This window comes from Vanacampus margaritifer, chromosome 18 (assembly GCF_051991255.1).
Source record: "Vanacampus margaritifer isolate UIUO_Vmar chromosome 18, RoL_Vmar_1.0, whole genome shotgun sequence".
Lineage (NCBI taxonomy): Eukaryota > Metazoa > Chordata > Actinopteri > Syngnathiformes > Syngnathidae > Vanacampus > Vanacampus margaritifer.
The window spans coordinates 10,490,142-10,516,308 of NC_135449.1; the positions used below are offsets into that span (position 1 = coordinate 10,490,142).

Below are 26,167 nucleotides of genomic sequence, written 5' to 3' on the forward strand. Positions count from 1 at the left end.
GCATTCTTAATGTGTTACAACAGTGTGGCTTTGTAGTCAAAGAGTGTCAATTCAAAACTGGCCTGCCAGCAGTCCAGACCTGTCCCCCATTGAAAAGTGGGGAAGTTGCTCCAGCGCAGAAATGTTCTTCTCAGCCAGGAACTGTCAGATACTCAGGTTGTCAATGTTGTGAACTCCCACTTTTTCTTGCGTAAGGTTTGATGGCCCACATAGAAAGGGAAAATTTGTACTTTACAGGTTGGATTTGAACGATATCTTTGTGACATCATTTCTGGATTTTTCCTGACACTCCTCATACTCTGTATAATTTACACACAAAGTGCTAGTAACAGTACTGGCTGTATTAAAAACAAACAGTAAATTACAATTTGAATGTTAATATCAATTTTAAATAATAAGAATGCTCATGCACAAAATAACAAAATTTTAGCACAACAAGAATCACAGAATATATTCTATTTTGTGTAAATTCGAGCTTTGGTTTAATGAAATGTAATTGCTTTTTTAATATATGTATTCTATGCGTCCATTCTAAACAAAAACATGAAAATGAGAGGAGATTTCTAAGGTGCGAGGCATTTATTTATAATCAACGTTGAATGTAAAGGGGGAAAACTTTTTTGGGGCCATTGCACTAACAAGAGTGAATTATTATAATAATTATTATTTTAATGTTTTTTTTTTTTTTTTAGTTGACACCACCTCATCCTCACCCGCTCCCACCAGCGGCACCACCATCACTTGGCAGGCAAACGAGCCCGACATTATCTCCAGTCAGACTCCGCTGGAAAAGGAGGCTGAAATGACGGATGCAGCCATGGACGAGAAACCCGGGGACAGTTTATTTACATCCGAAGAAGCTGTCCAAGTTTAGGGGAGAAGCCGCTGCGTGCGTTCTCCCCTCTTTACTTTCACCGACCCCCTCCTCCTCCGCTGGCAGAAATTTATAAAGAACAAAAAATCCGACGAGGGAGGGAGGAGGGGGGTTGATTATACGCCGAGGCTGAAATCGAGAGGCGAACCCAGGGAAAGAGGAGTAATTTGTACACGGGACTTTCCCCCTCTTAATCCCCCTAAAGGAGGGGGAAAAGTCGCAATATTGGAAACGGAAAGGAAAGAGCTTCTAACGGCGTGAAATCGTCTGCAATTGTGGATACTTTATATATTTTTATTTCGAAAAAAATATGGCCGAGAACGTTCTGGACTCTGGCCCGCCTTCAGCCAAGAGGCCTAAACTCTCCTCTCCGGCACTTTCCGCCTCTGCCAGCGATGGAAACGGTACGTATGGCTTCAATATATCACCCGTGACTGTCTTATTTGTCAACTTGGGCTTTTTTCGCCCGTTTTTGTGCGCCTGGAAGCGGGCGAAGACGCGGGATTCCTCTTGTGTTTTTGTCGTAGCTGGCTAACGTTAGCCGTGCTAGTAGCACGGAGTGTGTCGGACGTGCGGAGGAGCCCTCCCAGCTAGCTCGCATGCTTCCAACCATTACAGCCGGAGCTAGCCCTGTTAGCCATTTGCTAAGCTACATAACTGACGACTGCCCCGTGTCTAATTGCCTTTAGAGTCGGGCTTTACTACAAGTTGAGTACAAGCTCCAGTGGTCACGTTTGGACACTTTACCACACTGACAACAAGCCAATAAATTCCGGCCTTGTCTTATAAAAGTCTAAATTTTGTTAACGTTTGAAACACCCCCCCCCCCTTTCATCACAAACCTGAGTTTCCCTGTTTTTTAAAAAGCAGCGTTAAGATGTTCAGAAAAGCAGAGGTTGCCGACAAAATGGGCCTTTTAGGGAGCTTAACTCGAGCTTCTTCTCTTTTTTTTTTAATGGTGCTTAAGCGTTAATTGCCATAGCTGGAGGTGTTTTTGTGGATGGTGTATGGCAGCAGCTGGAAGACTGGCCTGATCGCCAAACTGGGTAGCATGGATTATGGACAGCGCCATGTCTAAAGCATCAAAATCAAGTTGGCACGAAGACACTCCTCCGTGCATGAAAGTCATTTCTATCTCAACCGCTTACTTTATTTTCTTATGTAAAAATCTTCATTTTGGTTGTCAGTGTCATTTTTTCGTAGCTACAATTATCATCACTCAGTATTGTACAGTTAAAAGTAAATTTAGATTGAGGAAAATACTTTCCTGACAACAAAATGGCTATTCTTAAGGGAACAGTGTTTTTGAGCATGTCATAAATTGCTTTAATATAGTACATGTGCCATCAACATGACTTCAAAGATAGGGTTTTGGTAACTGAAATGCGAACTCAACAAGTGGACATGTCAATTGGTGTTACAGGTACTGTACATCATTATAGAATAGAATGCCTTTATTGTCATTAAAAATTGCAGGAAAAAACTCCCAAGTTGGTGTTTAAATGATGAACAAATATAAAAAAAATGGAAGTTATAAAACGATAGCATAAAAGCTACACTAAACATGAACGCAAATGACAGTAAAGTAGTTGTGTATATATACCATGAAATTGAAGTCAAGAAAGATGAACGTACAAAGTAAACAGTACTTAATTTGCAGTGTAAATTGACCTATACATGTGGATCAGTTGTAATAAGAAAATCAAAGCATAGAAGTAAATTGGTCATGTAAGGGACTAGCAATGCCATTTTTGGTCAGAACTTCCAACATAAATGTTCATAGCGTTAGATTTTTGCACATACATGCTATACAAATTACATACTGAGTTTATGCTTCTACTAGCTATGATACTTTTTGTCACCTTTACAAGTCAGTCATATTCGGTGGTGGAAGACATTTTAGGGTGTGCATTTGCACATACAATCCAGCCCAAATGTGTGGTGTTGTGCTTGGTGTATTAATTGTATGTTCACTGTCACACCTAAAAAATGAAGGGTTATCCCACTTACAATGCGGCTGTGACCTTTTTGCGGTTTCCTTGACGTGCCACCTTCACTTATCCAAACTTTGTGATCCGTTTCAGATTTTGGCTCACTGTTTGACTTGGAGCATGACCTTCCAGATGAACTCATCAGCACTAATGAACCAGGCCTCGTCAATGGGGGTGATCTCAACCAGTTGCACACCACCCTGGGGGGAGGTCCTGGAGGTCTCGGTCCCGGAGGAGGCAGCGGAGGCCTAGGAGGAGGGATGGGATTTGGGCTCGGTCCAGGAGGAGGCATTGGGGGAGGCCAAGATGCGGTGGCCAAGCATAAACAGCTGTCGGAGCTGTTGCGTTCAGGGGCACCCACGTCCACTCCACAGGGACACCAAGGGTCCTTGGGGAGCCCAGGAGGCCCGACGACCATCGGACAACACATGGCAAACATGAAGGCATGCCCTGGCCAGGTACCTCAGCAGATAATGGGGCAAGGACAACAACACCTCTCCCCCCAGCAGCAGGCAAACATGATGCAGCAGAATGCCGTCGCTGGAATGATAGGTGGCGTGAACAGGGCCATGATTGCGGCACAGCAGAAAGGAAATAACGGACAGTCGCAAGCAGGCATGATGGCGAATCAGGTGATGAACGGTTCTCCCAGAATGGGCTTCGGGAATCAAGGGATGGGCAGCAACAGCAACCTGTTGGCTGAAACGTTGCAGCAACAGGGAGGTGGGGGCCAGGCAGGCATCCGAGGCCAACAACCTGGCACGTTGAACAAGGTGAGGACTCTTTTATGAACATTTCTAATAGCATGAACTTAAAAAAAGTGTGATTGGGCCTTTACTGTAATATACAACCATGCGCTTTGTGTGTATGCTGTTAGAAATGCCAAGAATTTACTCTCCTTATGTGTTTGACGATTAACTGGTGCATTGGTATGCTGTCTGTATTGAATACATGGTGGAGGTTGAGAGGTTTGATTTGGCTGTAAATGTACATGTTTGGTTGGTTGTCATTTTACATACAACAAAATCACAGGGGATACATCCCAGACACACCCGTGGTAGGTGAAAATCCATGATGTAGAGAGACCTTGTAAAAATAGACAGTTTTTTTGTTTTTCCCCTTCTACACACTCGGAACAAATTTAAACTTCATGAAACACATTGTAAAATATTCTTTAGCACCTGTTCTCGTTCTCTCGCTGTTAAGAAATTCAAACATCACTTTGAGGAAATGAAAATACTCACACTTGCACTGTTCTCCAAATAAGAAGTGTGCTTGCTTCAAGCTGTTTGTCACTCCTAGTCAAAGTTAACTGTAAAACTGACTTCGCGATACAAGCCTTCACTCGGCAGATGTTTTTGGATGGCGGCAGTGAACTTAAACGCTAAAACCAGCAGTTCGGCAGATAGTGAACAATTCTTGGATGTAGCGGTGTTGAACACGTCAAGTTATGGATATTTGAACATAGACAGTGCAGCAACACATGTAGACAGACAATAAAACAGTGCTCACTGGCATTTTAATCCTCTTCTAAAATCGATAAACTGCAACTGCAGCTTGAGTCTTCTTTATGTACTTACGTATGTTTACATTATACTGTCCCCTGGTGGCCAAGGACGTATACCAAAAGGAGCTGTAGAATGAATTAGTGTGAAATCATGATATACAAACTGTTAAATTTTATTTAGGTGAATTATCAATGTAAGTTACAGAATGTACAATACTTGAGTGCTATTTTTCTTGTCAAAAACCCCGTACAATTTTGGCGTTTCCATTCACTTCAATTGGGAAAGATAATTGGAATTTCGAAGGTAGTCATGGAACAGTAAACTGGTGAATCAAGGCACCACTGTATTTGGATTAGCTTGTTGCTGTTAAGTGCTAATGTACATGTTAGCTGCACATGCTAGCCCCTCAGACACTAGTGTTGAAGGCACTACTACTGCTAAGAAAGCCAAATGAATCTGCATTGTGCTTGAAAAGAAATATGTAGGGTAATAGTCCTTGCTGGAGGCAAATAGCAGAAGTCAGAAGTGTTGATGTGACTACAAGACTACATCTTGTGTAGATGGTGTAATCTAAAGGAGATCAGCAACTGCAAAGTAGTAGTAGGTGAGAGTGTAGCCAGACAGCATAGGATGGCAGGGTTTTTCCTGGATCAAATTGAGGCAGAGGTGGCATCATCCTGACTATGATAGGTGACTACCGATACCAGGTATCGTATCGGTGCCAATACCAGTCTTATTTTAAGGTATCATTACTCATGGCGGTGACTGATACCATTAAGATCAGGGACAACAAGAAATTAGAAATCATATGAATACAAAGTTGCCATTAACTTCATGCAATTTTAAGAAAAAAATCATATTGGGATATAGGTCTTTTATTTGATCTCTTTTTATTCACTTTCTCGGTCCATCTCCACATTTGAATACATACAGCCACAACTCTCTTCTGCCTTCGCTGCCAACCCTCCAGCTCCTGCCCCCCGCACTACCAACACAGGGCAGCAGCCAACCGAGAACGAGCGTGAACCAGCCCACCAATCAGAAACATCCGTTGGTGCAGCAACATTTGCCCCGAAACTTGGCTGGAAGGAACTCCGGAACTCTGTGCACACATAAGACAAATTCAAGTGTGCCTTATAGTTTTTAAATACATAACATTTTCTTGAAAACTTCTTGGGCGGCGGCCAGTTTACTACACCAACTGTGATCAGGGAGACGGGGTAAGACAGTCCTTGGTGTGTCATCTGGAAGGAAAGGAGATAAGGAGACTTGGTGGTGGAATGAGGAGGTACAGAAGTGGATCCAGAGAAAGAGGTTAGCTAAGAAGAAGTGGGACACTGAGTGAACTAAAGAAAGTAGACAGGAGTACAGGGAAATGCAGAGTAAGGTGAATGTAGAAGTGGCAAAGGCCAAACGGGCTTACGATGACTTGTATGCTAGTTTGGACAGTAAGGAGGGAGAGACTGATCTATACAGGTTGGCAAGGCAAAGCGGCAGAGATGGGAAGGACGTGCAGCAGGTTAGGGTAATAAAGGATAGGGATGGAAGTGTGTTGACAAATGCCAGTAGTGTGATGGGAAGATGGAGTACTTTGAAGAGTTGATGAATGAGGAAAATGAGAGAGAACGAAGAGTAGAAGAGGTGACTGTTGTGGACCAGGAAGTAGCAAAGATTACTAAGGATGAAGCGAGAAGGGCATTGAAGAGGATGAAGAGTGGAAAGGCACTTGGTCCTGATAATATACCTGTGGAGGTATGGTAAGTGTCTAGGAGAGGTAGCAGTGGAATTTCTGACTGGGTTATTCAACAGGATTTTAGAGAGTGAGAAGATGCCTGAGGAATGCAGGAGAAGTGTGCTGGTGCCCATTTTTAAGAACAAGGGAGACGTGCAGAGTTGTGGCAACTACAGAGGAATAAAGCTAATGAGCCACACAATGAAGCTATGGGAAAGAGTAGTTGAAGCTACACTGAGGGCAGAGGTGAACATTTGTGAGCAGCAGTGTGGTTTCATGCCCAGAAAAAAAAGTGGTCCACAGATGCAGTATTTGCTTTGAGGATGTTGATAGAGAAATACAGAGAAGGTCAGAAGGAGCTGCATTGTGTCTTTGTAGATCTGGAGAAAGTTTACGACAGGGTGACCAGAGAGGAACTGTGGTTTTGTATGAGGAAGTCTGGAGTGGCAGAGAAGTATGTTCAAGTGGTGCAGGACATGTATGAGGATTGTGAGACAGTGGTGAGGTGTGCTGTAGGTGTGACGGAGGAGTTCAAAGTGGAGGTGGGACTACATCAGGGATAAGCTCTGAGACCCTTCTTGTTTGCTATGGGAATGGACAGGATGACAGACGAGGTTACACAGGAATCTCCATGGACTATGATGTTTGCTGATGACATTGTGATCTGTAGTAAGAGCAGGGAACAGGTGGAGGAGAAGCTAAAGGCATGGAGGTTTGTCCTGGAAAGGAGGGGAATGAAGGTTAGCCGTAGCAAGACGGAGTATCTGTGTGTGAGTGGGAGGGACCCAAGTGGAAGAATGACGTTACAGGGAGAAGAGACCAAGAAGGTGGATGAGTTTAAGTATTTAGGGTCAACAGTCCAAAGCAAAGACGAGTGTGGAAAATAAGTGAAGAAGCGTGTGCAGGCAGGCTGGAACGGGTGGAGAAAAGTGTCAGATGTGATGTGAGATAAAAGAGTTTCAGCTCAAATGAAAGGGAAGGTTTATAAAACTGTGGTGAGACCAGTGATGTTGTTTGGTCTGAAGACAGTGCCACTGAGGAAAAGACAGGAGGCCGAGCTGGAGGTGGCAGAGATGAAGATGCTGAGGTTCTCTTTGGGAGTGACCAGGATGGATAGAATCGGGAATGAGTACATCAGAAGGACAGCACATGTTAGAGGCTTTGGAGATAAAGTCAGAGAGGCCAGACTGAGATGGTTTGGACATGTCCAGAGGAGAGAGAGTGAGTATATTGGCAGAAGGATGCTGAGTTTCCAAATGCCAGTCAGGAGGTCTAGAGGAAGACCAAAGAGAGGAGGTTTATGGATGTAGTTAAAGAGGACATGAAGGTAGTTGGAGTGAGAGCAGAGGATGCAAAGGACAGGCTTAGATGGAGGCAACTGATTCGCTGTGGCGACCCCTGAAATGAAAAGCCGAAAGGAAAATAATAAGAAGTGTTGATGTGTACCTATAATCTTTTTTGGATCATTTTCAAATTTGAGACTAGTTTCAGTTTCTAAGCGTGGACCCGTATGGATGCGTCATAAATGTAAATTGCAAAAGGCACTTCTGAAGCTCGTGGATGGAACTAGGGCAAAATCATAGAGACGGGGATGCTAATAAATAGATCAATGCCTTCGGTATATAGTGAGACTGTGAGAGAATCCTAACTGATGGCTGTTTACCACAAAAAACATTTAATTCTAGATGGGTGGCGGTAATGTCTGGTTGCCAAACTGTCTCTGGCCCAAAGCAAATGAGTCTTTGAACGTCATATAGGAGACCCATGGGAAATGAAATCTATGGCACTCTATGTCTGTTTCTGTCTGTCAACACCTGTGGAGTGTCTAAATCTTTGTGGTTGTTGACTGAGCAATCACTCTTTGCTTTTTTAAAAATCACAAAATGAGCTATAGTGCATATTTTCATTTTATTTTCAGCTGCATGCTTTTTTTTTTTTTTTTGCATGGTCACAGATTTTTTCCTCATCAACTTGTTGTGGTACAGAAGTCGGTTAACAGTTCCATTTATGCTGATTGTTTGGACACATTGTATTAAATATATTGCATTTGTGGTTGTAGCAGTAGACAACTTCAGCAGTAAAAATTGTAGTTTACTCTTCACCGCGACTCCTGTTTACTTTTTATCCTTGCTTTTTGTCACTGTTATTGTCCACCCGTGATCACGTTTTCCCATGCATCTCTCTAGATGGCGATGATGGGCAACCAGGTGGTCTCCTTTGGAGGTCCATATGCAGGGCAGGGGAATCAAGGCCTTGGTGGTGCAGGAATGGGCTCTCAACATCCGAATAAAGGTCCCATGGGCAACAGCCTGGCTCAGTTCGGTGTCGACAAGAAAAGTCAGCCCATGCAAGGAATGGCCACCATGGTAAGAAATACTGTAAATAAAGTGCTTTATACAATATTTTCTATGCCGTTTGAAATATCGACGCCTTCTTAAAATAATCTCATACGCCATTTTTTTCAGATTTTTCAGGAAACACAAAACATTTAACTCTTTGCATCATAAGGAGATGATTTAGGCAAAAAAAATACATATTTTTTGCAACAAAAAAAGACGTGTAAATTATTTTAAGAAGGTGATGATAATGTATTTCAACTTTGACCTCAACTGCCTTCCTCACGCCCTTTTGCTTCTCTTTTGCAGGGCTCACAGCAGTCCCAGTCGGGTGTTAGCGGACCCTCAGTCGCATCTGTGGGAGTAGCACCTGGCATGCTTCCCGGCGCTCAGGGAGGTCTGGTGGGTCCTGGCACCCAGGTCTCGGCAGCCTCCGCCGCGACTGGAGCACCGCCCACCGCTGATCCGGAGAAACGCAAGCTGATCCAGCAGCAGCTCGTTCTCCTGCTTCACGCCCACAAATGTCAGCGGCGCGAGCAGGCCAACGGTGAGGTCCGACAGTGCAACCTGCCTCATTGCCGCACCATGAAGAACGTCCTCAATCACATGACGCATTGCCAAGCTGGCAAGAATTGTCAGGGTGAGTTGATGCACCATAAATGAATCTACCACGAATAGTCATCAGTTCGCAATCATTGACCACCATTTATTGTATTTAACTCTTGAAACGACTCTTTAAAGGAGTTTCATTTTATTTGGTGGATGTGTTCGAGGCGCACTCGCAATAGGCAAAAATCTGCAATATGGAGACTATATAAAATGTTTTACTCGACTGAAATGTTATACACAAAACATTTAAAGACAATCCAAAGGATTAAATACACTTTTTTTTAAGGTATTCCTTGCTTAGTCATGCCTGTTCTCACTTTTTTTTGTTCACCTCCCACTCGTCTAAGCACAATTCACGAACAAATTCTGATTAATATTGCGTTTGTGGAATTTGAAATAGGCAGAAAAATCCACCTGTTTTTATCCATCACAAAGGGCTGACATTTTGCCCTGTACAGTCACTTGCTGTCGACTGAAAATGATGTCACAGTGCCAAAGGGCTCAGATAATGACAGTCACCTGTTTTCTGGGTTTGGTCATGTAACGTTTGCAAGCTGTGCCAATCGGCACTATGATGTCATTTTCAGTCGACGGCAATTTGATTTGCATTACATTGAATTTGATTTTATCAATCGCTCAGCCCTACTCCCATGCACGTATTCTCTCTGCTCTGGAGAACACCAAATACTTAAGCAGCAAATTGTGTTACTTTTTTACACTGTGTATTCCTATTCTTATTGTTCTTAATTACGCTACATGTTGCAACACGGCTAGGTACTGAACTAAAGGTGTACATCTCTAAATTTGGGCTTCACTGTATACCGTTTAAAAAAAAAGGGTACAAAGAATAACTGCAATATAGTTGAGCAACGCTGTATTTTGTTGAACAATTTGTACTCTAAATAGCAGGTAAATTTTCTTGGATGTCCAATGTATAATTATTTCAGTTTCTTTAGAATTTGACTTGTTTTCCTGGCTAGGAACACAAAAAACGCAAACACCTAACCCATAGCAACAAACCTTAATTTCATGTATTTTCTTCCTCAGTTGCTCACTGTGCTTCGTCAAGGCAAATCATCTCCCACTGGAAGAACTGCACTCGACATGACTGTCCAGTTTGCCTGCCACTGAAGAATGCTGGGGACAAGAGGAACCCGCAGTGTGAGTGTCTGTATCCGACCAAAATGTTTATTTATTTATTTATTTTAACAATTTTTTTTCCCTCATTTGAAGCAATGGGTTCCGTCATTGACTTTTCAATTTGTCATTACAGTTGTTGTGCTTGCTATAATAATTTTGACAACAGAGCATTTATTTAATTCATAAAAAATGTTCAAGTGCTTTTTAAGTGTGTCTAATTGTCATCTGTTGTCTTATATCCTCACAGCTCTTCTTAGTGCAGCTGCTGCAGGTCTGGGCAGTTCTCTTGGGTCAGTCCCTGGTAGCCAACCAAGTGCTCCAAACCTTAATCCTCCGAGCCAGATTGACCCCAGTTCCATAGAAAGAGCCTATGCAGCATTAGGTCTCACCTACCAGGGAAACCAGATCCAGGGACAGCATTCTCAGACCAACATGCCCAACCAGGCCCTCCAAGGCCAGGCCGGTATGAGGCCGATGAACCCAATGGGTAAGTTGGCTTTCTTGAATACCTTTTTAAAGGGGAAGTCAACCCAAAATCAATTTCTTGACAATAATATGTTCTATGCAGCCCCAGTAGGCTAATATGGTATTCTGCTTAATATTGTGTTACTGGAATCCCGCAGTTTTTAACAATATCAGAAGGCGGCCATTTTGCCACTTGCTCATCGAGTGACAATGGCATCACAGTTGCTCGGGTCTCAGGTAACAACCAATCACAGCTCAGCTTCAGAAAACTAAGTAACTGTGGTGTCATCTTCAGTTGACAGCAAGTGGCAAAATGGCCACACCATTAGATGCATACAAATGGCTAGATTTTGCTTCATAACTCATATTCCACAAATGTAATATTAATCAGAATGTCATTTTTAGACGAGCAAGATCCCATATAACATATTATTGTCAAAAAATTGTTACGGTTGACTTCCCCTTTAAGGGCTATTTACAGGAGAAAGGTACATACATGCATTTTATATACGCAATTGTCTTCTCTTAATCTCTACTCAGGAGCAAATCCTATGGGAGTTAATGGAGGTGTGGGTACGCCTTCTCAGAATCAACAAGCCAACTTACTGCAAGACACTATGATGCATCTCAATGTGAATAGCCAGAGGTACGAAGGAAAAATCCTCCTGAGTCCATTTGAATCCTGAACAGTTTTGAACTGTATATATCGAGACTTCCAAATTGGGTTGAGACAAATATCTTTTCAAGATTGTGATTTGAAGGATGTTTTTGTTCCCCAGTTTGATGAATGATGCCAGTGGGGTCGGCTCCATGCCCACAGCAGGCCCTCCCTCTGCCACAGGAATGAGAAAAAGCTGGCATGAGGACATCACGCAGGACCTGCGAAACCACTTGGTACACAAGCTGTAAGTACTGACAACATTTGGCATTTTTTCCCCTTTGGTCACAACCTAAAATGACTTCTAGATGCACTGTGACTTGGGAAGCTATTCAATCTTACAAGTGACAACATTGGACTTTTCAATTATGTTAATATTACAGGTAAGAAGATCAAACTGTGCACGGAAATTCATTAAGTTCTTATTGCCAAGTTATTGTCCACCATTCCACTGCTTTTCCATTTATATTTGGAAAAAATGTTTTATTGTATTGATGAAATTGTAGCAGTGATAAAAACAGGAAGGTGATGCTCATTGGACTGATTCCTCTAAGGCATCGTCATTTATACAATGGTGCTGTTTGTGTCATTTCAATAATGTCTTTTTCATCTAGTATACACAATACTGACAAATGAGCCGCCAGTTAACTTGTAATTTTTTTCCCCATCACCCGCAGTGTTCAGGCCATCTTTCCAACTCCAGATCCTGCAGCTTTAAAAGACCGCAGGATGGAGAACTTGGTGGCTTATGCCAGAAAAGTTGAAGGAGACATGTACGAGTCAGCAAACAATAGAGTAAGTGACCACAGGTGTCATTTCACAGCAGTTAATTGTAAGTACAGATATTTCATCCCCAATCTTGTTTCCTTTGCCTTTCTTTTTGGCCAGGCTGAGTATTATCACTTGTTAGCTGAGAAGATCTACAAAATCCAGAAAGAGCTGGAGGAGAAGAGGAGGACCCGTCTCCAGAAGCAAGGTCTGGGTCTTGGCCCTGCCGGCATGGGTCAGTCTCCTGCTGGACTGCCTCCAAGTGAGTGTGCAAGAATTGTACATGGACTTGCGATATTCATGTGAACAATTAGGAATAGTTGTTAATAAATACTGTAGCTTGTGTAAGGTGATTTATGCACCTTTATTGTCATGTACACATTATACCTCTGTTTTTCCAGATGGTCCCCTCCCTGACCCATCTATGGTACGTCCCACTGGACCCAATCAGATGGTCAACAGAATGCAAAGCCCAGGTAGACAATCATTGGGGATTCGCTCATATAAAAGTCAAGTATCGCACCGGATAATGTTTACAAGCGATTATCTTGCTGAGCAAAAGAGCGAGAAAACGAATTCAATATACTGTATGTTTATATTAGATGTAAATTGTGGTTTCCGATTTAAGTGGTACGTGTGGTAATAACAGTTGGCGTGTTTTGACAGGCATGAATCAATTCAGTCAGATGGGGATGCAGTCTATGGGCCAGAGGTCCACTCCGCCTCTCCCCTTGGGAACATCTGGCAATCAGGTCTGTACAAAATGTACTTGTTTTATTATATGAGCTCAGTCTGTGTTATGCATTAATTTATGCATATATTTTTTCCTGTTCATTGGCTCTTTTGTCAATTGTTCTGAATAGAACCACTCATAAAAATGTATAAAAAAAATACAGTGGCAGACAACTGCTGTTTATTCATCTAGTTCAGTGGTGTCCAAACTCGGTCCTCGGGGGCCGGTAGTCCCGCAGGTTTTGGATATTTCTCTCCTCCAACACAGCTGAAGCTCATCAGCAAGCTCTACTAAGCCTGATAACAATCCTGTTGATTGAAACAGGTGCGTTGGAGCAGGGAAACCTCCAAAACCTGCGGGACTACCGGCCCCCGAGGACCGAGTTTGGACACCACTGATCTAGTTGTATTATAGTGACACATTTTAATCCGTATTCTGTGACATTAAAGACAACATGAGTAATAACTTTAATAGCTTTCTTTGACTTTCCACGCCACTAGATGACAAATCTCCAATAATTTCTGTGTTTGTACCTGTGCCTGTACGTCTAGATGGGAATTGTTGGATCTAGGATGGGTCAGCCTAATGTCAACCAACTCCAGAACCAGTATCTGCCCCAGGGCCAGTTTGCTGGCTCAGGACCTGTGGTCGGAACAACTCCTTCTGGGATGGCACAGCCTGGACCTCAGGGAGGCATGCCACAGGTAAGATCAGAAAATTGTGAATGACAGCAATGACTTAGTCGCCAACTTTTTCTGTAAGCAAAGGGGAACAGCCATTATATAATTGGAAATCTGATTTTACATCGTCTTTAAATAAGATCATAGTTGAGAATTGCATGTTCTATGAATATTTGAAAATGATCCATTCATCCTTACTGTCCTAAATATTCATTCTGTTTATTTTTATTTTCTCAGACGCAGATGGGCACTCCTCCCTCTCTCCCAGTTGCTAGTCCTTTAGCACAACCAGGCTCTGCAAGCGGTTCAGGCGGAGTTTCCACGGTGGGATCCATGGGCCCTCAGAGTGTCGGCGGTGGAGGCCCCAACTCGACTGTTGGAGCACCTACCTCCTCGATGACTCCAAATGCAAACCAGCAACCCAACTCCCTACCCCATTTAGGAGCCATGCGCGGCAGCTCACCCTCCCCGGCTCACAGTCGCTCGCCCACACCTCACCAGACGCCACCCAGACTCGCCGGCTCCCAGACCCCTCAGCCACACACCCCTAATGCACCGCAGTTGGCACCACCCCAAGCCTCCCAGCTGGGCCAGGGTCCTGGCTCCAACAAGCCCCTCCAGCAGCCACACATCGGCGCCGGCTCCACTACGCCATCTCACCCTGGACTTGGCTCAAGCTCAACACCACATGGTGCTCAGATGCCACGCACTCCGGTCAGTGTTGGTTAACTCATTCAAACCCAAAAACGTATAAATAATTTTTTTAATTCTTTGTCCTTCACTCCCAAAAACGTATTTATGTTTTTTCATGGGGTTTCTTTATGCTAGAGCATACAGAAGGCTTTAATAAAGCTTCTGACCTGAAGAATCCAGTAAAACAGCTGGGAGCAAAGGGGGTTGCTTCAGTGAACATGGCTGGAAGTGAATGAGTTAACAATTTATAACCATTTGCACCAAATTTTGGTGTTTATTAGGCTGGATTTACACTTGATGTTCAAACGGCCAGTTCCGCTTTATGCCTGTATCCTACTTAAATGTTTCTTTTTGTTTGCAGTTGTCCCAAAAGGGTTCATTCCAAGCGGACAGCCAGGCTTTGACTCCAGCCTCCGTCAACAGCCTGGATACTTCCTCCCAACAGGTGCAGTCGGACACCACGGCCGCCATGCCAGACCATAAGTCAGACGTCAAGCAGCAGGATGATGCGGAGGAGAGCGACACCGGCAGTGGCTCCAAGGGGGGGAAGCTCAGCAATGTCAAAATGGAAGAAAGTCCTGTGAAAATTGAGGTTAAAAGGGAGGAATGTTCCGGAGAAGGAGGCAAGGTAGTTCCAATGGATACATCGACCACCATGCCAACGTCGGTTGTAAAAACTGAAGACAAGAAACCGGATATTAAAAAGGAGTTGAAAGAAGAAGAGCAATCATCCGACGCGGCTGTTTCGCAGGCACCGGCAAAAAAGAAGAGTATGGGAAAGTTTATCTTAAATCTGTGTCTATGGTTAATCCAACTTCAATATTTTTATTATTATTATAATTTTTGTATCATAACCAAATTGTGTACCTTTTTTCAAGTTTTCAAGCCAGAAGAGCTTCGCCAGGCCCTAATGCCAACACTGGAGTCCCTCTACAGGCAAGAACCGGAGTCGCTGCCCTTCAGGATGCCGGTTGATCCACAGCTATTGTGCATACCTGTACGTGAGCATGCGGCTTATTGTACAAACCTTACAGTTATTTTGTTTTTTTTTGTGTGTCCATTTTGACACTCTTTTCCCCCTAGATATTTTTGATTTTATCCAGTTTCATGGGATGTAATACCTGTACATGATATTTTAACAGGACTACTTCGACATTGTGAAGAACCCCATGGATTTGTCCACTATCAAGCGGAAGCTAGACACAGGTCAGTATTTCTCTTCTTTTAATTAGTGGAAAACCTCAACAATATTACCAAAGCTTTTATGAGGCTGTTCCTGTAGGACTTATTCATGATATTAATAATAATAATAAAAACGCATTATGGCCTTGAATGCGAACATGATGATTGTGTATTTGTGCTTGTAGGCCAGTATCAGGACCCCTGGCAGTACGTGGATGACATCTGGTTGATGTTCAACAATGCTTGGCTGTACAATCGCAAAACATCTCGAGTCTACAAGTGCTGCTCCAAACTGGCGGAGGTCTTTGAACAGGAGATTGACCCGGTCATGCAGCGACTTGGCTACTGTTGTGGAAGAAAGGTGAGACCTGGCATGAGATGAACAAAAAGTGTAACAAATGATGTATATTGTATTGCTTTCTAAATGAATCATAATAAAATAAGCACAATGATGAGTTGTATTTGTAATTAAATTTTTAAATATACGCTACACGTGACAGCAGTTGTGAGAGCCTAGAAGATTTTTTTACTACTTATTTAAATCTCTGGAATTCACATTTAGCCCTGTCATTCCCTCATGTTGTATCAGTTTCTTTTTGTGCATGAAACTACGCTTCATCTCGTACCAGTCAAACCCTTCTCAAAGTGTATTTGGATGCACAAATGCAATGTAATGTTTCAAGTGTTTTGAATGCTTTAAGCTATGGAGCTAAAATGGTCTTGGGAACGCCACTGCCATATCATATTTCTCAGTAGACTCGTCTATTTTTGGTTTTGCTGACAAATAAAACAACTCAGGAATGGTGCTTGTTTGCTAGGAGGGTGAACTAAAACTTTGTTCTTATTAAATCAATCATTTCTAACTAAATCTGTTAACCCTGAGGGTGTTATTGACCGTCACATTATGCACTGGACTGCATAATATGTTGCAAAGGGAGTCGGTTATGTTTTTGTTTGATGCCAGTAATTAGTTTTTTGTTTTTTTTTTGTTGAAATATGTCATTGACTGTTCCTTTGCTTCTGCCCAACAGCTGGAGTTCTCCCCTCAGACACTGTGCTGCTACGGGAAGCAGCTGTGCACTATTCCCCGAGACGCTGCTTATTTCAGTTACCAGAACAGGTACAGAGGAGCTTCTTATCATCATGGCGAATGGACAACTTGAAAAATGAAGGGGCTTGATGAAAGCGACTGATAGTGGATTCATATGAAAACATTTTTCATCTGATTAATTTTGTCATTTCCATCATCTTCAACGCCTTTATTTTTTCCATGTTGTACCTAATACATTGGCATTTTAGAAGTCAGTCTTGTATTATTATTTTTTTTTACAGGGGCATCTTGATAAATTTGAATACTATAGAAACGTTACCATCATCAGTTTTCCACAATACTCTTATTCACTGAGATGCACCTGTAGAAACAGTTCATTGTAAAGTGCATTTATGCATCTGTGAATTGTTTGTGGCTGGGATGGTAAAAGACCCACTTTGCAATGAACTAAGCAATTATTTCCTGCGTGTGCATAATATCTTATGCTCTAACCTCTTTCCCCAGCCCACTTCCCCTGTTAAAAAAAAAACCCAACCCATTTGTTCGCGCTCCCTTTGCTCTTAGTTGTGTTTTATGCTCATCCTATTTCATATCCAAATTGCTCATCTGGGCTCTTTGCCTGGGATTTCTGCTCTTGTGTTGTCAGTCATGTTTGTCTTGTCACGTGACTTGTCTCTTGTCCTTTCCAATGGTTGTGATATGATACTCCCATTGTTTTTCACCATGTTCAACCATGAACCTCCACAACCATCCCCTCCATCACTAATCCCCCCCCTCCCATCTACCAAACACTTCCTGCTCTCCAATGCATCCACTTCTGCTTGCCGCTTTGCTCGTGTTCCTTTTGGGGACTGCCCTCCCATGCGCTGTTGGTCATTGACTGCTATGGCGGAAAATGGCGTAGTTCACCAAAATTTTGGCTTATTGCTGACAGGTACCACTTCTGTGAGAAGTGTTTCAACGAGATCCAGGGAGAGACTGTGTCCCTGGGTGATGACCCCACTCAGCCACAGACGTAAGTATTATTGTATATTAAGAACAAATACGAGTATGATACATTTATTTTAAAAAGGCTGATAACGTCAAATGTCTATTTTCATTGCATCATCACCAAAGTGGTGCAAGTGACCTTCAAGTTAACAAGTCAAGCTGTTAAGCTGTAGTTATTTTTCTGCAAAACACAGTTTTTAATCAGTCATTGGAAAAACATGTACTGTTCTGATATATAGTGGTACCTAACTTATGCATATTTGTAGAATGTGTTTGATTTTAGTTTTGCCACTGCAGTGTTTTTCTCTTGCGTTAATGTCTTACTCAAATTTCTTTCAGATCCATTAACAAAGAGCAGTTTGAGAAGAAAAAGAATGACACACTGGACCCTGAATTGTAAGTTTAGCAGCCATCAAATTTTCACACCCGTGTGTGGCCAAATCGCATGTAATGTATGTCTTATGCTTTCTTGATTTAAGGCTTGTTGAATGTTTGGACTGTGGACGCAAAATGCACCAGATTTGTGTCTTACACAATGACACAATCTGGCCGTTGGGGTAAGTTTTTTTTTGTCATCACATGGAAAATTATTGTTATAAGTTGACTTAACCTTCATTTTGTGATATGCCCCAGTTTTGTATGTGATGGCTGCCTCAAGAAGTCTAATAAGACGAGGAGGGAGAACAAGTATTCTGCTAAAAGTATGTAACCAATTATCTTTTATTTAAAGATAAAACAAAATATGGAATAAATAAAAAAAGAAGCATTTGCTCTTCTCTATCAGGGTTGCCTCAGACAAAGTTAGGCTTTTTCCTGGAGACGAGGGTGAACGACTTTCTGAAGCGTCAGAGCCACCCGGAGGCTGGGGAGGTCTTCATCCGAATGGTGCACGTCTCAGACAAAGTTGTGGAAGTGAAACCCGGCATGAAGTCCAGGTATGTCAGCGACCGGGCGGCAAAATGTTCAAAAGTTATTTGACTTTTTTGTTGCTGCTGTGTATTTAAATTGAGGGTTTCCATTGATGTCTTTTCAGATTTGTGGATAGTGGAGAGATGTCGGAGTCTTTCCCATACAGGACAAAAGCCCTTTTTGCATTTGAAGACATTGACGGCGCAGATGTCTGCTTTTTTGGAATGCATGTGCAAGAGTACGGCTCAGACTGCCCTCAGCCTAATCAGAGGTATGTACTTAACACACTTTTCAATTTTTTTATTTAATTAAACTCCACAAAATTGTTGACTGTTCTTTTATCATCCTTTCAGACGAGTTTACATCTCCTACCTGGACAGTGTGCATTTTTTCCGGCCGCGAAGTCTGCGAACGGCTGTTTACCATGAAATCCTCATTGGCTACTTGGAATATGCCAAAAAGTTGGGGTAAGCCCTGTTTTTTTTTTTTTTTAGTTTTGCAGAAATCATGTAGTAATGATAACGTAGCGCATACCTTCTATTAAATTCTGTCTGTTAGCATCTGTGTTCACTTTTTTTGAATACTCCCCAGCTACACAACGGGTCACATCTGGGCCTGTCCGCCCAGTGAAGGCGATGACTACATCTTCCACTGCCACCCTGCTGATCAGAAGATTCCAAAGCCAAAACGCCTCCAAGAGTGGTACAAGAAGATGTTGGACAAAGCTGTGGCTGAGCGGATAGTACACGACTACAAGGTAGAGAGGCACAATTGTAGTCTTTGCGGATGAAATTCTGTTTGGATTTTCAGATGGAGAATTTTCATTCGAATCACAATGCAAGGCTCCATGTCAAGCCGGCTGTTGACGCACCTCCCAGTAATGACACATTACATTGTATTTTGGATTCCTCTCTTACAGGATATCTTCAAGCAGGCGACAGAGGACCGTTTGACCAGCGCCAACGAGTTGCCTTATTTTGAAGGTGACTTTTGGCCCAATGTGCTGGAAGAGAGTATTAAAGAGCTGGAGCAGGAGGAGGAAGAACGCAAGAGGGAGGAGAACAGCACTTCTAATGAGAGTATTGATGTAAGTAATTGAGTGTTTTAACCCGTGAGGTTGTGTTAAGTGACATTGACATTTTTTCCTTCTTTTTTGTGTGTGTGCAGGACAGTAAAGGTGATAGTAAAAATGCCAAGAAGAAGAACAATAAGAAGACTAGTAAGAACAAGAGCAGCCTGAGCCGAGCCAATAAGAAGAAGCCGGGCATGCCCAATGTGTCCAATGACCTTTCACAGAAGCTGTATGCCACTATGGAAAAACACAAAGAGGTATAAAAACGTAAAATGCTCCCTACTCATTAAGGCTGGCTGAGCAATTGATTTTGTTGATTGATTTAAATGTATTAATCGACATGATTTTTGCTGCTTCCACTGTTCAAAGTGCACTTATGTGCTGCCTTACACTAACAAAACGGCTGCGAACAAAATGGAACAACTTCACAAAAGCACCATCAGTGTCGCCCAAATAAGTAACCTGGTCACTGGATTATTTCCGTTATTTCTGTAGAAGTTTATTCAAGTCCATGCTTGGAAAGAAAACTTGCTGGAAAGAAACTGTTTTCAAAGATTGGTTTTGCCTTCCGGCATATGCTTTATTTATCCAAAGCAATTAGTTTTAACCAAGTCATTGTCTGAGAATAATCAATTAAAATTGTGAATTTTTGTTTAAAAAACAAACATTTCATTTTAAAGTCTTAAAATTGTCTTCCTCCCACTCCTTTCAGGCTAGCTTTAGTTGAGTATTGTTTGGAAAAAAATCATATCTTGTTGATGTTGATTGCTGCCTGAAATAAATGAACAAATGGAAATGTCTTTATTCACCATAGGTGTTCTTTGTGATCCGGCTGATCGCGGGTCCAATGGCCAACGCGCTGCCCCCCATCGTGGACCCTGATCCACTAATGGCCTGCGACCTCATGGACGGCCGCGACGCCTTCCTAACGTTGGCGCGGGACAAACACCTGGAGTTCAGCTCGTTGAGGCGCTCCATGTGGAGCTCCATGTGCATGCTGGTGGAGTTGCACAACCAAAGCCAAGACCGCTTCGTCTACACGTGCAATATGTGCAAACACCACGTGGAGACTCGGTTTCACTGTACTGTATGCGAGGTGAGCTACGGATTGAAATTATCTTTTTATTGGGAAGAAGCAAAATATTTTCTTTTAAATGACATTAACATTTTTTTTCAAGCTGCCCATGGTCCAATCTAGGTTACATAACTCAGTCGGTTGACCCCGCCCGCCTTTTAAAAAATCTGGATATTTTTCTTACCAAATTGCTCAATGAACTTACTTGTGAAGAACAAAAGCAATGAAAGACTAGTTTTGTCTATCCAAGCAGGTGAAAAAAGAAGAGGGCAAGTTAACACCAGTTGCTAGGTGTGTTTGTTAGTTTTTCTTTTTCCAACAATTATTTTTTACAGTTGCTAGTTGTTTTTCCAGTCGAGCTGTCACTGCTTGTTTGTGTGACGTGTCTAAAAACACAAGGAAGCACTGGCAGCTCTGATGAGACTGGAGTAGCAACTGAATCTGTCAGCAAGGTAAGAGGTTTTTCTCTTTGCTGGAAAAATAATTATCTGATTCGATAAGAATGCATCTTTTTCAACTCTCAGGGTAAATTACATCTCTTCCATAAATCTCATGGACAATATCAATCCATTGTTCAACGGTTGGTGATTCTACTTTTAACCATTTTCTGACTGCTTACTTCCTGCTCGTAGTATACTCAGCATTTTAAAATAATGAATAACCCACACATTAAGCAATGACATCGTAAGACCAAGTCTGCACCTAATAGTGACTCGACAGTACCTGGCCATTAACACAATGTTGTCGGAGGGAAGTGGCCACTAATTTTAACAGCTGGAATGCATTTTAGGTTAAACCTCATATTTTACCCAATATCCACAACTTGTTTTATAACCCGGTGGATTTGTTTTAAATAAGATTGTTCATGTCATCTCTCGCAGGACTACGACCTTTGCATCACGTGCTACAACACTAAGGGCCACGAGCACAAGATGGAGAAGTTAGGCTTGGGTTTGGACGACGAGAGCAGCAACCAGACGGGCGCCAGCACGCAGAGCCCGGGAGACTCGCGGCGCCTCAGCATCCAGCGCTGCATCCAGTCGCTGGTCCACGCCTGCCAGTGTCGAAACGCCAACTGCTCGCTGCCGTCCTGCCAGAAGATGAAGCGCGTAGTTCAGCACACGAGAGGCTGCAAAAGAAAAACCAACGGCGGCTGCCCCATCTGCAAGCAGCTTATCGCGCTGTGTTGCTACCACGCCAAACACTGCCAGGAGAACAAGTGCCCGGTGCCGTTCTGCCTGAACATCAAGCACAAGCTGCATCAACAGCAGCTGCAGCACCGGCTCCAGCAGGCCCAGATGCTGAGGCGGCGGATGGCCAGCATGCAGAGAGCCGGCAAACCGGCTCCAGGAGGCGCCCCAGGGGGCAACGGCCTGCCCTCTCCGGGAGCCAACAATGGAGGCACCGCTCCTAGCACGCCCACGTCTGCCGGCACGCAGCCACCCACGCCGCAGACGCCCACCCCGGGAAATCTGCTGGCGCTTCCTCCGCAGCAGGGAGTCGGCGTGGGTCCACAACAGCAAGTTCAGCAGCAAAGCGGCGCCATCCCTCCTCAGCATCATCTACAACACCATCAGTTTCAGGCCATGAGCGCAGGAGGTGGAGGGGGGGTGATGACTTCCCCCCAGCAGCAGATGATGCCTCAGCTGCAGCAACAGCCACCCGGCGTCCAACAACTGCAGCAGCAGCACGCCGGCGCTTTGCCGCCGTACAATCCCAGACCGCCGGGAGCTTCTCCTCTGCACCCGTCGATGGGGAAAGCTGGACTCGGACCCGCCACCCCACCTCAGCAGCAACAGACACCTAGCCAGGTGCAAGGGTCCATGCCTGTTCAGGGCCAGCAGCAAGGACCCCCTTTGGCGGCAGTCGAGACGGCTCTCAAAATCCAACGGCTCGCGGAGACCCAGAGGCAGATGGCTCAGGCTCAGGCCCAGGCTCAGATCCGAGGTTTAGGACAGGGCGGGATGATGCCCCAACATCCTCACCACCAAAACAACCCCGCCCAGATGGGCATGCCTCACATGGGCGCTCAGGGGATTCCCCCCCAGGCTCAAGGAATGGTAGGCAGGACTATGTTGGACCCTCAGCAGCAGGGGATGCTGGCTGGCATGCAGCAAGGTGGCCCCCAGTCTCAGTTGCCCCCTCAAGTCCAACAGCACCTCCAGCCGGGAAGCGGCGGGCAGCTCCAGCAAGCCAACCAGCAGTGGGGACCCGGGGGGCCGGGGATGACCCCGCAGCAGAGGTCCGCCATCATGGATCACATGACGGCGCAGCAGCAGTCGGCGGTCGCGCAGCAGCAACAGCAGCAGCAAGTTCAGCCAGGAAACCGCGGACTGATGCAGCCGGGGGGGCCGGGAAACCTGCCACAAGGGGCGCTGCAGGACCTCTTGAGAACATTGCGCTCCCCGAGTTCGCCCCTCCAGCAGCAGCAAGTCCTCAATATCCTCCGCTCCAACCCCACACTCATGGCGGCGTTCATCAGACAGAGAGCCGCCAGGTACCAGGGAGGGCAAGGTGGTCCCGGCGGACAAGGGGGGCCTGCGCAAGGCCCCGGAGGCGTGAGGTTCCAGGGGGCTGGCGTAGGAGTAGGAGGGCCCGTGGCCGGCATGGACGGCCAGCAGATGAGCCAAGCGGGAATGAACATGGCTCAGGGGGGCGGCGCAGGGAGGAGCGTGCCCACCATGGCTCAGCTTCAGCAACTCCAACAGCAGCAGCAGCAGCAGCAGCGGCCAATGTTGCCTGGCAGCCTGCAACAGCAGCAAATGGCGGCCCTGCAGCAACAGCAGGGAGCGATGCAAGCAGGCCAACAAAACATGTCCAACATGACGCCGCATTTCCGAGAAATGCTCCTGAGACGACAACAGCAGCAACAACAGCAACAGCAGCAGCAGCAGATGGCAAACCAGGGACAGTTCCAACAAGGACAGCAGAGCTTCATGCAGCCTGGCCAAGGGCAGCCAGGAATGCCACCTTCGTCCCAAGCCCAACCCGGGGGCGGCGTGAGGCTTCCGGGGCAGCAGCAAGGAGGGCCGCAGGGCGGTCCGGGCCAGCAAGGCTACCCGGGCAACGCTTCCCAAGTGGCGGCCGCCCTCCAGCAAAGGCTGCACCAAATGCAAATGCACCACCAACAGCAACAGCAGCATCAGCAGCAACAGAATTCAATGGGAGGACCTCAAGGACAAGATGGAGGGCCGGGTGGCGGCGCGCCAGGGGGCGCCACGCTACAACCGGGTCAAAACGTACCGGGGCAGCAGCAAGGCGGCCCCCCACTGCCGCAGGCCTCCCAAGGTTTGATCCACCAGAACATCCACCAGAGGCTCCTTCAGCAGCAGCACCTGGGCGGGGGCTCCCCGGCCCAGCACAGCAGCCCCATGAGCCCCCAGCAGCAGATGGCCCAGTCCCCGCACCCCCACCTGCAAGGCCAAGGCGGCCTGGGCTCGCTGGGCAATCAGGTGCGGTCGCCGCAGCCATCGCCGCGACCGCAGTCGCAGCCCCCCCACTCCAGCCCGTCCCCCCGCATGCAGCCCTCGTCCTCATCGTCCTCGTCCCAGCCGCAGCCGTCGCCGCACCGCATTTCCCCGCAGACTCAGACTGGATCACCCCACCCCGCCCACATGGGCCAACATCACCCCAATATGGCGCCGCTGCAACAGCAACAGCAGCAGCAGCCGCCAGGCGGGCCTGTGGATCCGGGACAGTTCAGCTCGGACCAGAACTCCATCATTTCTCAGCTGAGTGGCATGGCGGCCATGCACGCCGTCGCCAACCCAGGCGGGCAGTCCGACATGTTGGCCCCAAATAACAACAACAATAACAACAACCAGGAACTGGCAGCAAACATGAACCACAACAGTTTGGACCTCATGTAGCACATTTGCGTGCCATCACAGGAGATGGGAGTCAAACTAAGGATTTGACAAGTTTTCATTTTTTTATTTAAATATTTTTGTGATGTATAAAAAGTGAACTGAAGCTTCCTATGGGAGATCCGCATCAGAAAATCCTACAAGTCAATAAATAAATAAATTAAAAACAATGGTAAGTTATTGCTGTTAATATATATCTATTTTTGCCAACTGTACAAAATGGTGGAAGGGCAACGTTTCAGGTTGAAGAGATTTCTTCCGTAGTCTATTACAACAATATTTTTGGGGACAGATGATTTTTTGCCTTTTTATGAATATTTTTAAGATTTTCAATGTGGTGAAAAATTCACGTGAGTTGACAAAGCTGTACTACCCCCCACCCCACCCCTCTCCCATTTTTTTTTCTTCAAAAAAACTAGTTTTTCTCAAGTACCCAGTCATGATTGTATCGATTTTTGCAGAGGGACGGGAAGTACGTTTTTTAGTTTTTTGTCAGCGGATCGTAAAACAAGCCTCAACACATTTTGCATTTCAGTTTTTTTTCTCATCATTTTTACATCCCACCACTCAAACATGACACATCTGCGGGTTCTGAAACCCCCTCCCCCATCCTCCAAAGAACTGGCAAGGCCAATTTATGTTTAGAGGTTGTGATTAATTTAAATTTGTGTACATATATTTTCCATCCTGGCTTCTGAGCCGTGAGAAGAGATTATTATTATTTTTGTTTGTATTTTGATTCAATTTACTTTCAGCCACAAAGTTTAATTCATTGTTAGTACTGTACAGAGTTAAGAAATGGTGGATTTAGATACTGTATTTTGTAATGAAAATGAAAGGGGAAAACAACTTGTGTATATAGTTCAAGACATTTAAATTCCCCCCTTTTAGATTGCATATTCAAGTACTCCCAAGCTGCTGTACAGTATTGAAATTTGTTTTTCTTTCAAAGTTCGGTAAAAGGTGTTTGGAGGCCATGCATCGATGCGCCTTTTTTTTCTCTCTCTCTCTCTCTCTCCCCTTTTTCCTCCTGTGTATTGTTTGGAGTAAAGAAGACATTTAGTCACACATGAACAATCCCACAAGCTGGATGTGAAAAATCGAGACGGCGCCAGGCGGGTTCGATTTCAGTCGTGTGACCTAAAAGATTTCAAGTGGTTATTTAGCTTTTTACAAAGACAACACAGTCACATGATCACTATTTTTCATTCAATGGTTGCTGGGTATGGGAGGGAGGGGGGTGGGGGAACCAGGTGGCAATATATCTTGAGACTTATTTTATAAGAAAAGAAAAAACCAAGGAAAAACTGTCTTTTATATATAGATATATTATTTAATTTTATTTTTTTGGAAATAAAACTTGAAGCTACAAGAATTATTAGATAAAATTGTTTTGTTTTGTATTAAATATATGGTGATGCAAAACGACACTGCAGACCGTCGCCCTGGGAGTATATTAAACCATCCTCTTTTGAAGAAATGTTTCATGTACATGAATATAGATGTAAACATAGTCACTGTACAAACCCATGGCAACTGAACAAAAAATGTTTTGTTTATCTCATTTCCGCTCCAAACAAAAGAGACTGGAAGTAAGACTATTTAAATATTTGTTAAGTATTCAAATGGAATCTTTGACCACTTATTGTTTTCTTGTTATAAAATTTTGGTGCTTGCTGAGAGAAAGCAAAAATAACTGTTGCTCCATTTTCATTAGTTTATTTTTTTTTAAGTTATTTTGGTGGTCTGACTGTTTTTTGCCAATAAATTAATTGTACAATAAAGTAAGTTTGTACTGTTTGGAATTCTTTTGTCAAACTTGTGCATGATTACAA

The 26,167-nt window shown here is 44.3% G+C and overlaps 1 protein-coding gene across 2 annotated transcripts; it reads left to right on the plus strand.

Annotated features, from left to right (window-relative positions):
• Positions 1-692: 692 nt before the first annotated feature.
• ep300a (EP300 lysine acetyltransferase a) lies at positions 693-26,137 on the plus strand. Of its 2 annotated transcripts, none has more exons than XM_077551621.1 (31): positions 693-1,278; positions 2,959-3,638; positions 8,292-8,471; positions 8,751-9,081; positions 10,098-10,217; positions 10,438-10,677; positions 11,196-11,301; positions 11,435-11,560; positions 11,991-12,108; positions 12,202-12,343; positions 12,483-12,557; positions 12,748-12,833; positions 13,366-13,518; positions 13,732-14,208; positions 14,549-14,957; positions 15,066-15,184; positions 15,330-15,393; positions 15,555-15,730; positions 16,401-16,489; positions 17,355-17,435; positions 17,750-17,806; positions 17,890-17,967; positions 18,044-18,111; positions 18,195-18,345; positions 18,444-18,590; positions 18,673-18,786; positions 18,911-19,076; positions 19,239-19,406; positions 19,487-19,648; positions 20,206-20,487; positions 21,348-26,137. In XM_077551621.1, the coding sequence occupies exons 1-31, from the start codon at positions 1,185-1,187 to the stop codon at positions 24,333-24,335; spliced, it is 8,247 nt and encodes a 2,748-aa protein (XP_077407747.1). In that variant the 5' UTR covers positions 693-1,184; the 3' UTR covers positions 24,336-26,137. The 2 variants fall into 2 exon arrangements, with proteins under 2 accessions (XP_077407747.1, XP_077407748.1); XM_077551622.1 differs by having other exon boundaries at positions 10,098-10,211.
• The last annotated feature ends 30 nt before the right edge of the window (positions 26,138-26,167 follow it).

Bases quoted from the DNA above. Each gene is read 5' to 3' on its own strand.
- ep300a (XM_077551621.1), top strand. From the start codon at position 1,185: ATGGCCGAGAACGTTCTGGACTCTGGCCCGCCTTCAGCCAAGAGGCCT. The intron at 1,279-2,958 runs GTACGTATGGCT...GATCCGTTTCAG, and splicing joins CTCTGCCAGCGATGGAAACG to ATTTTGGCTCACTGTTTGAC. The intron at 11,561-11,990 runs GTAAGTACTGAC...CATCACCCGCAG, and splicing joins AACCACTTGGTACACAAGCT to TGTTCAGGCCATCTTTCCAA.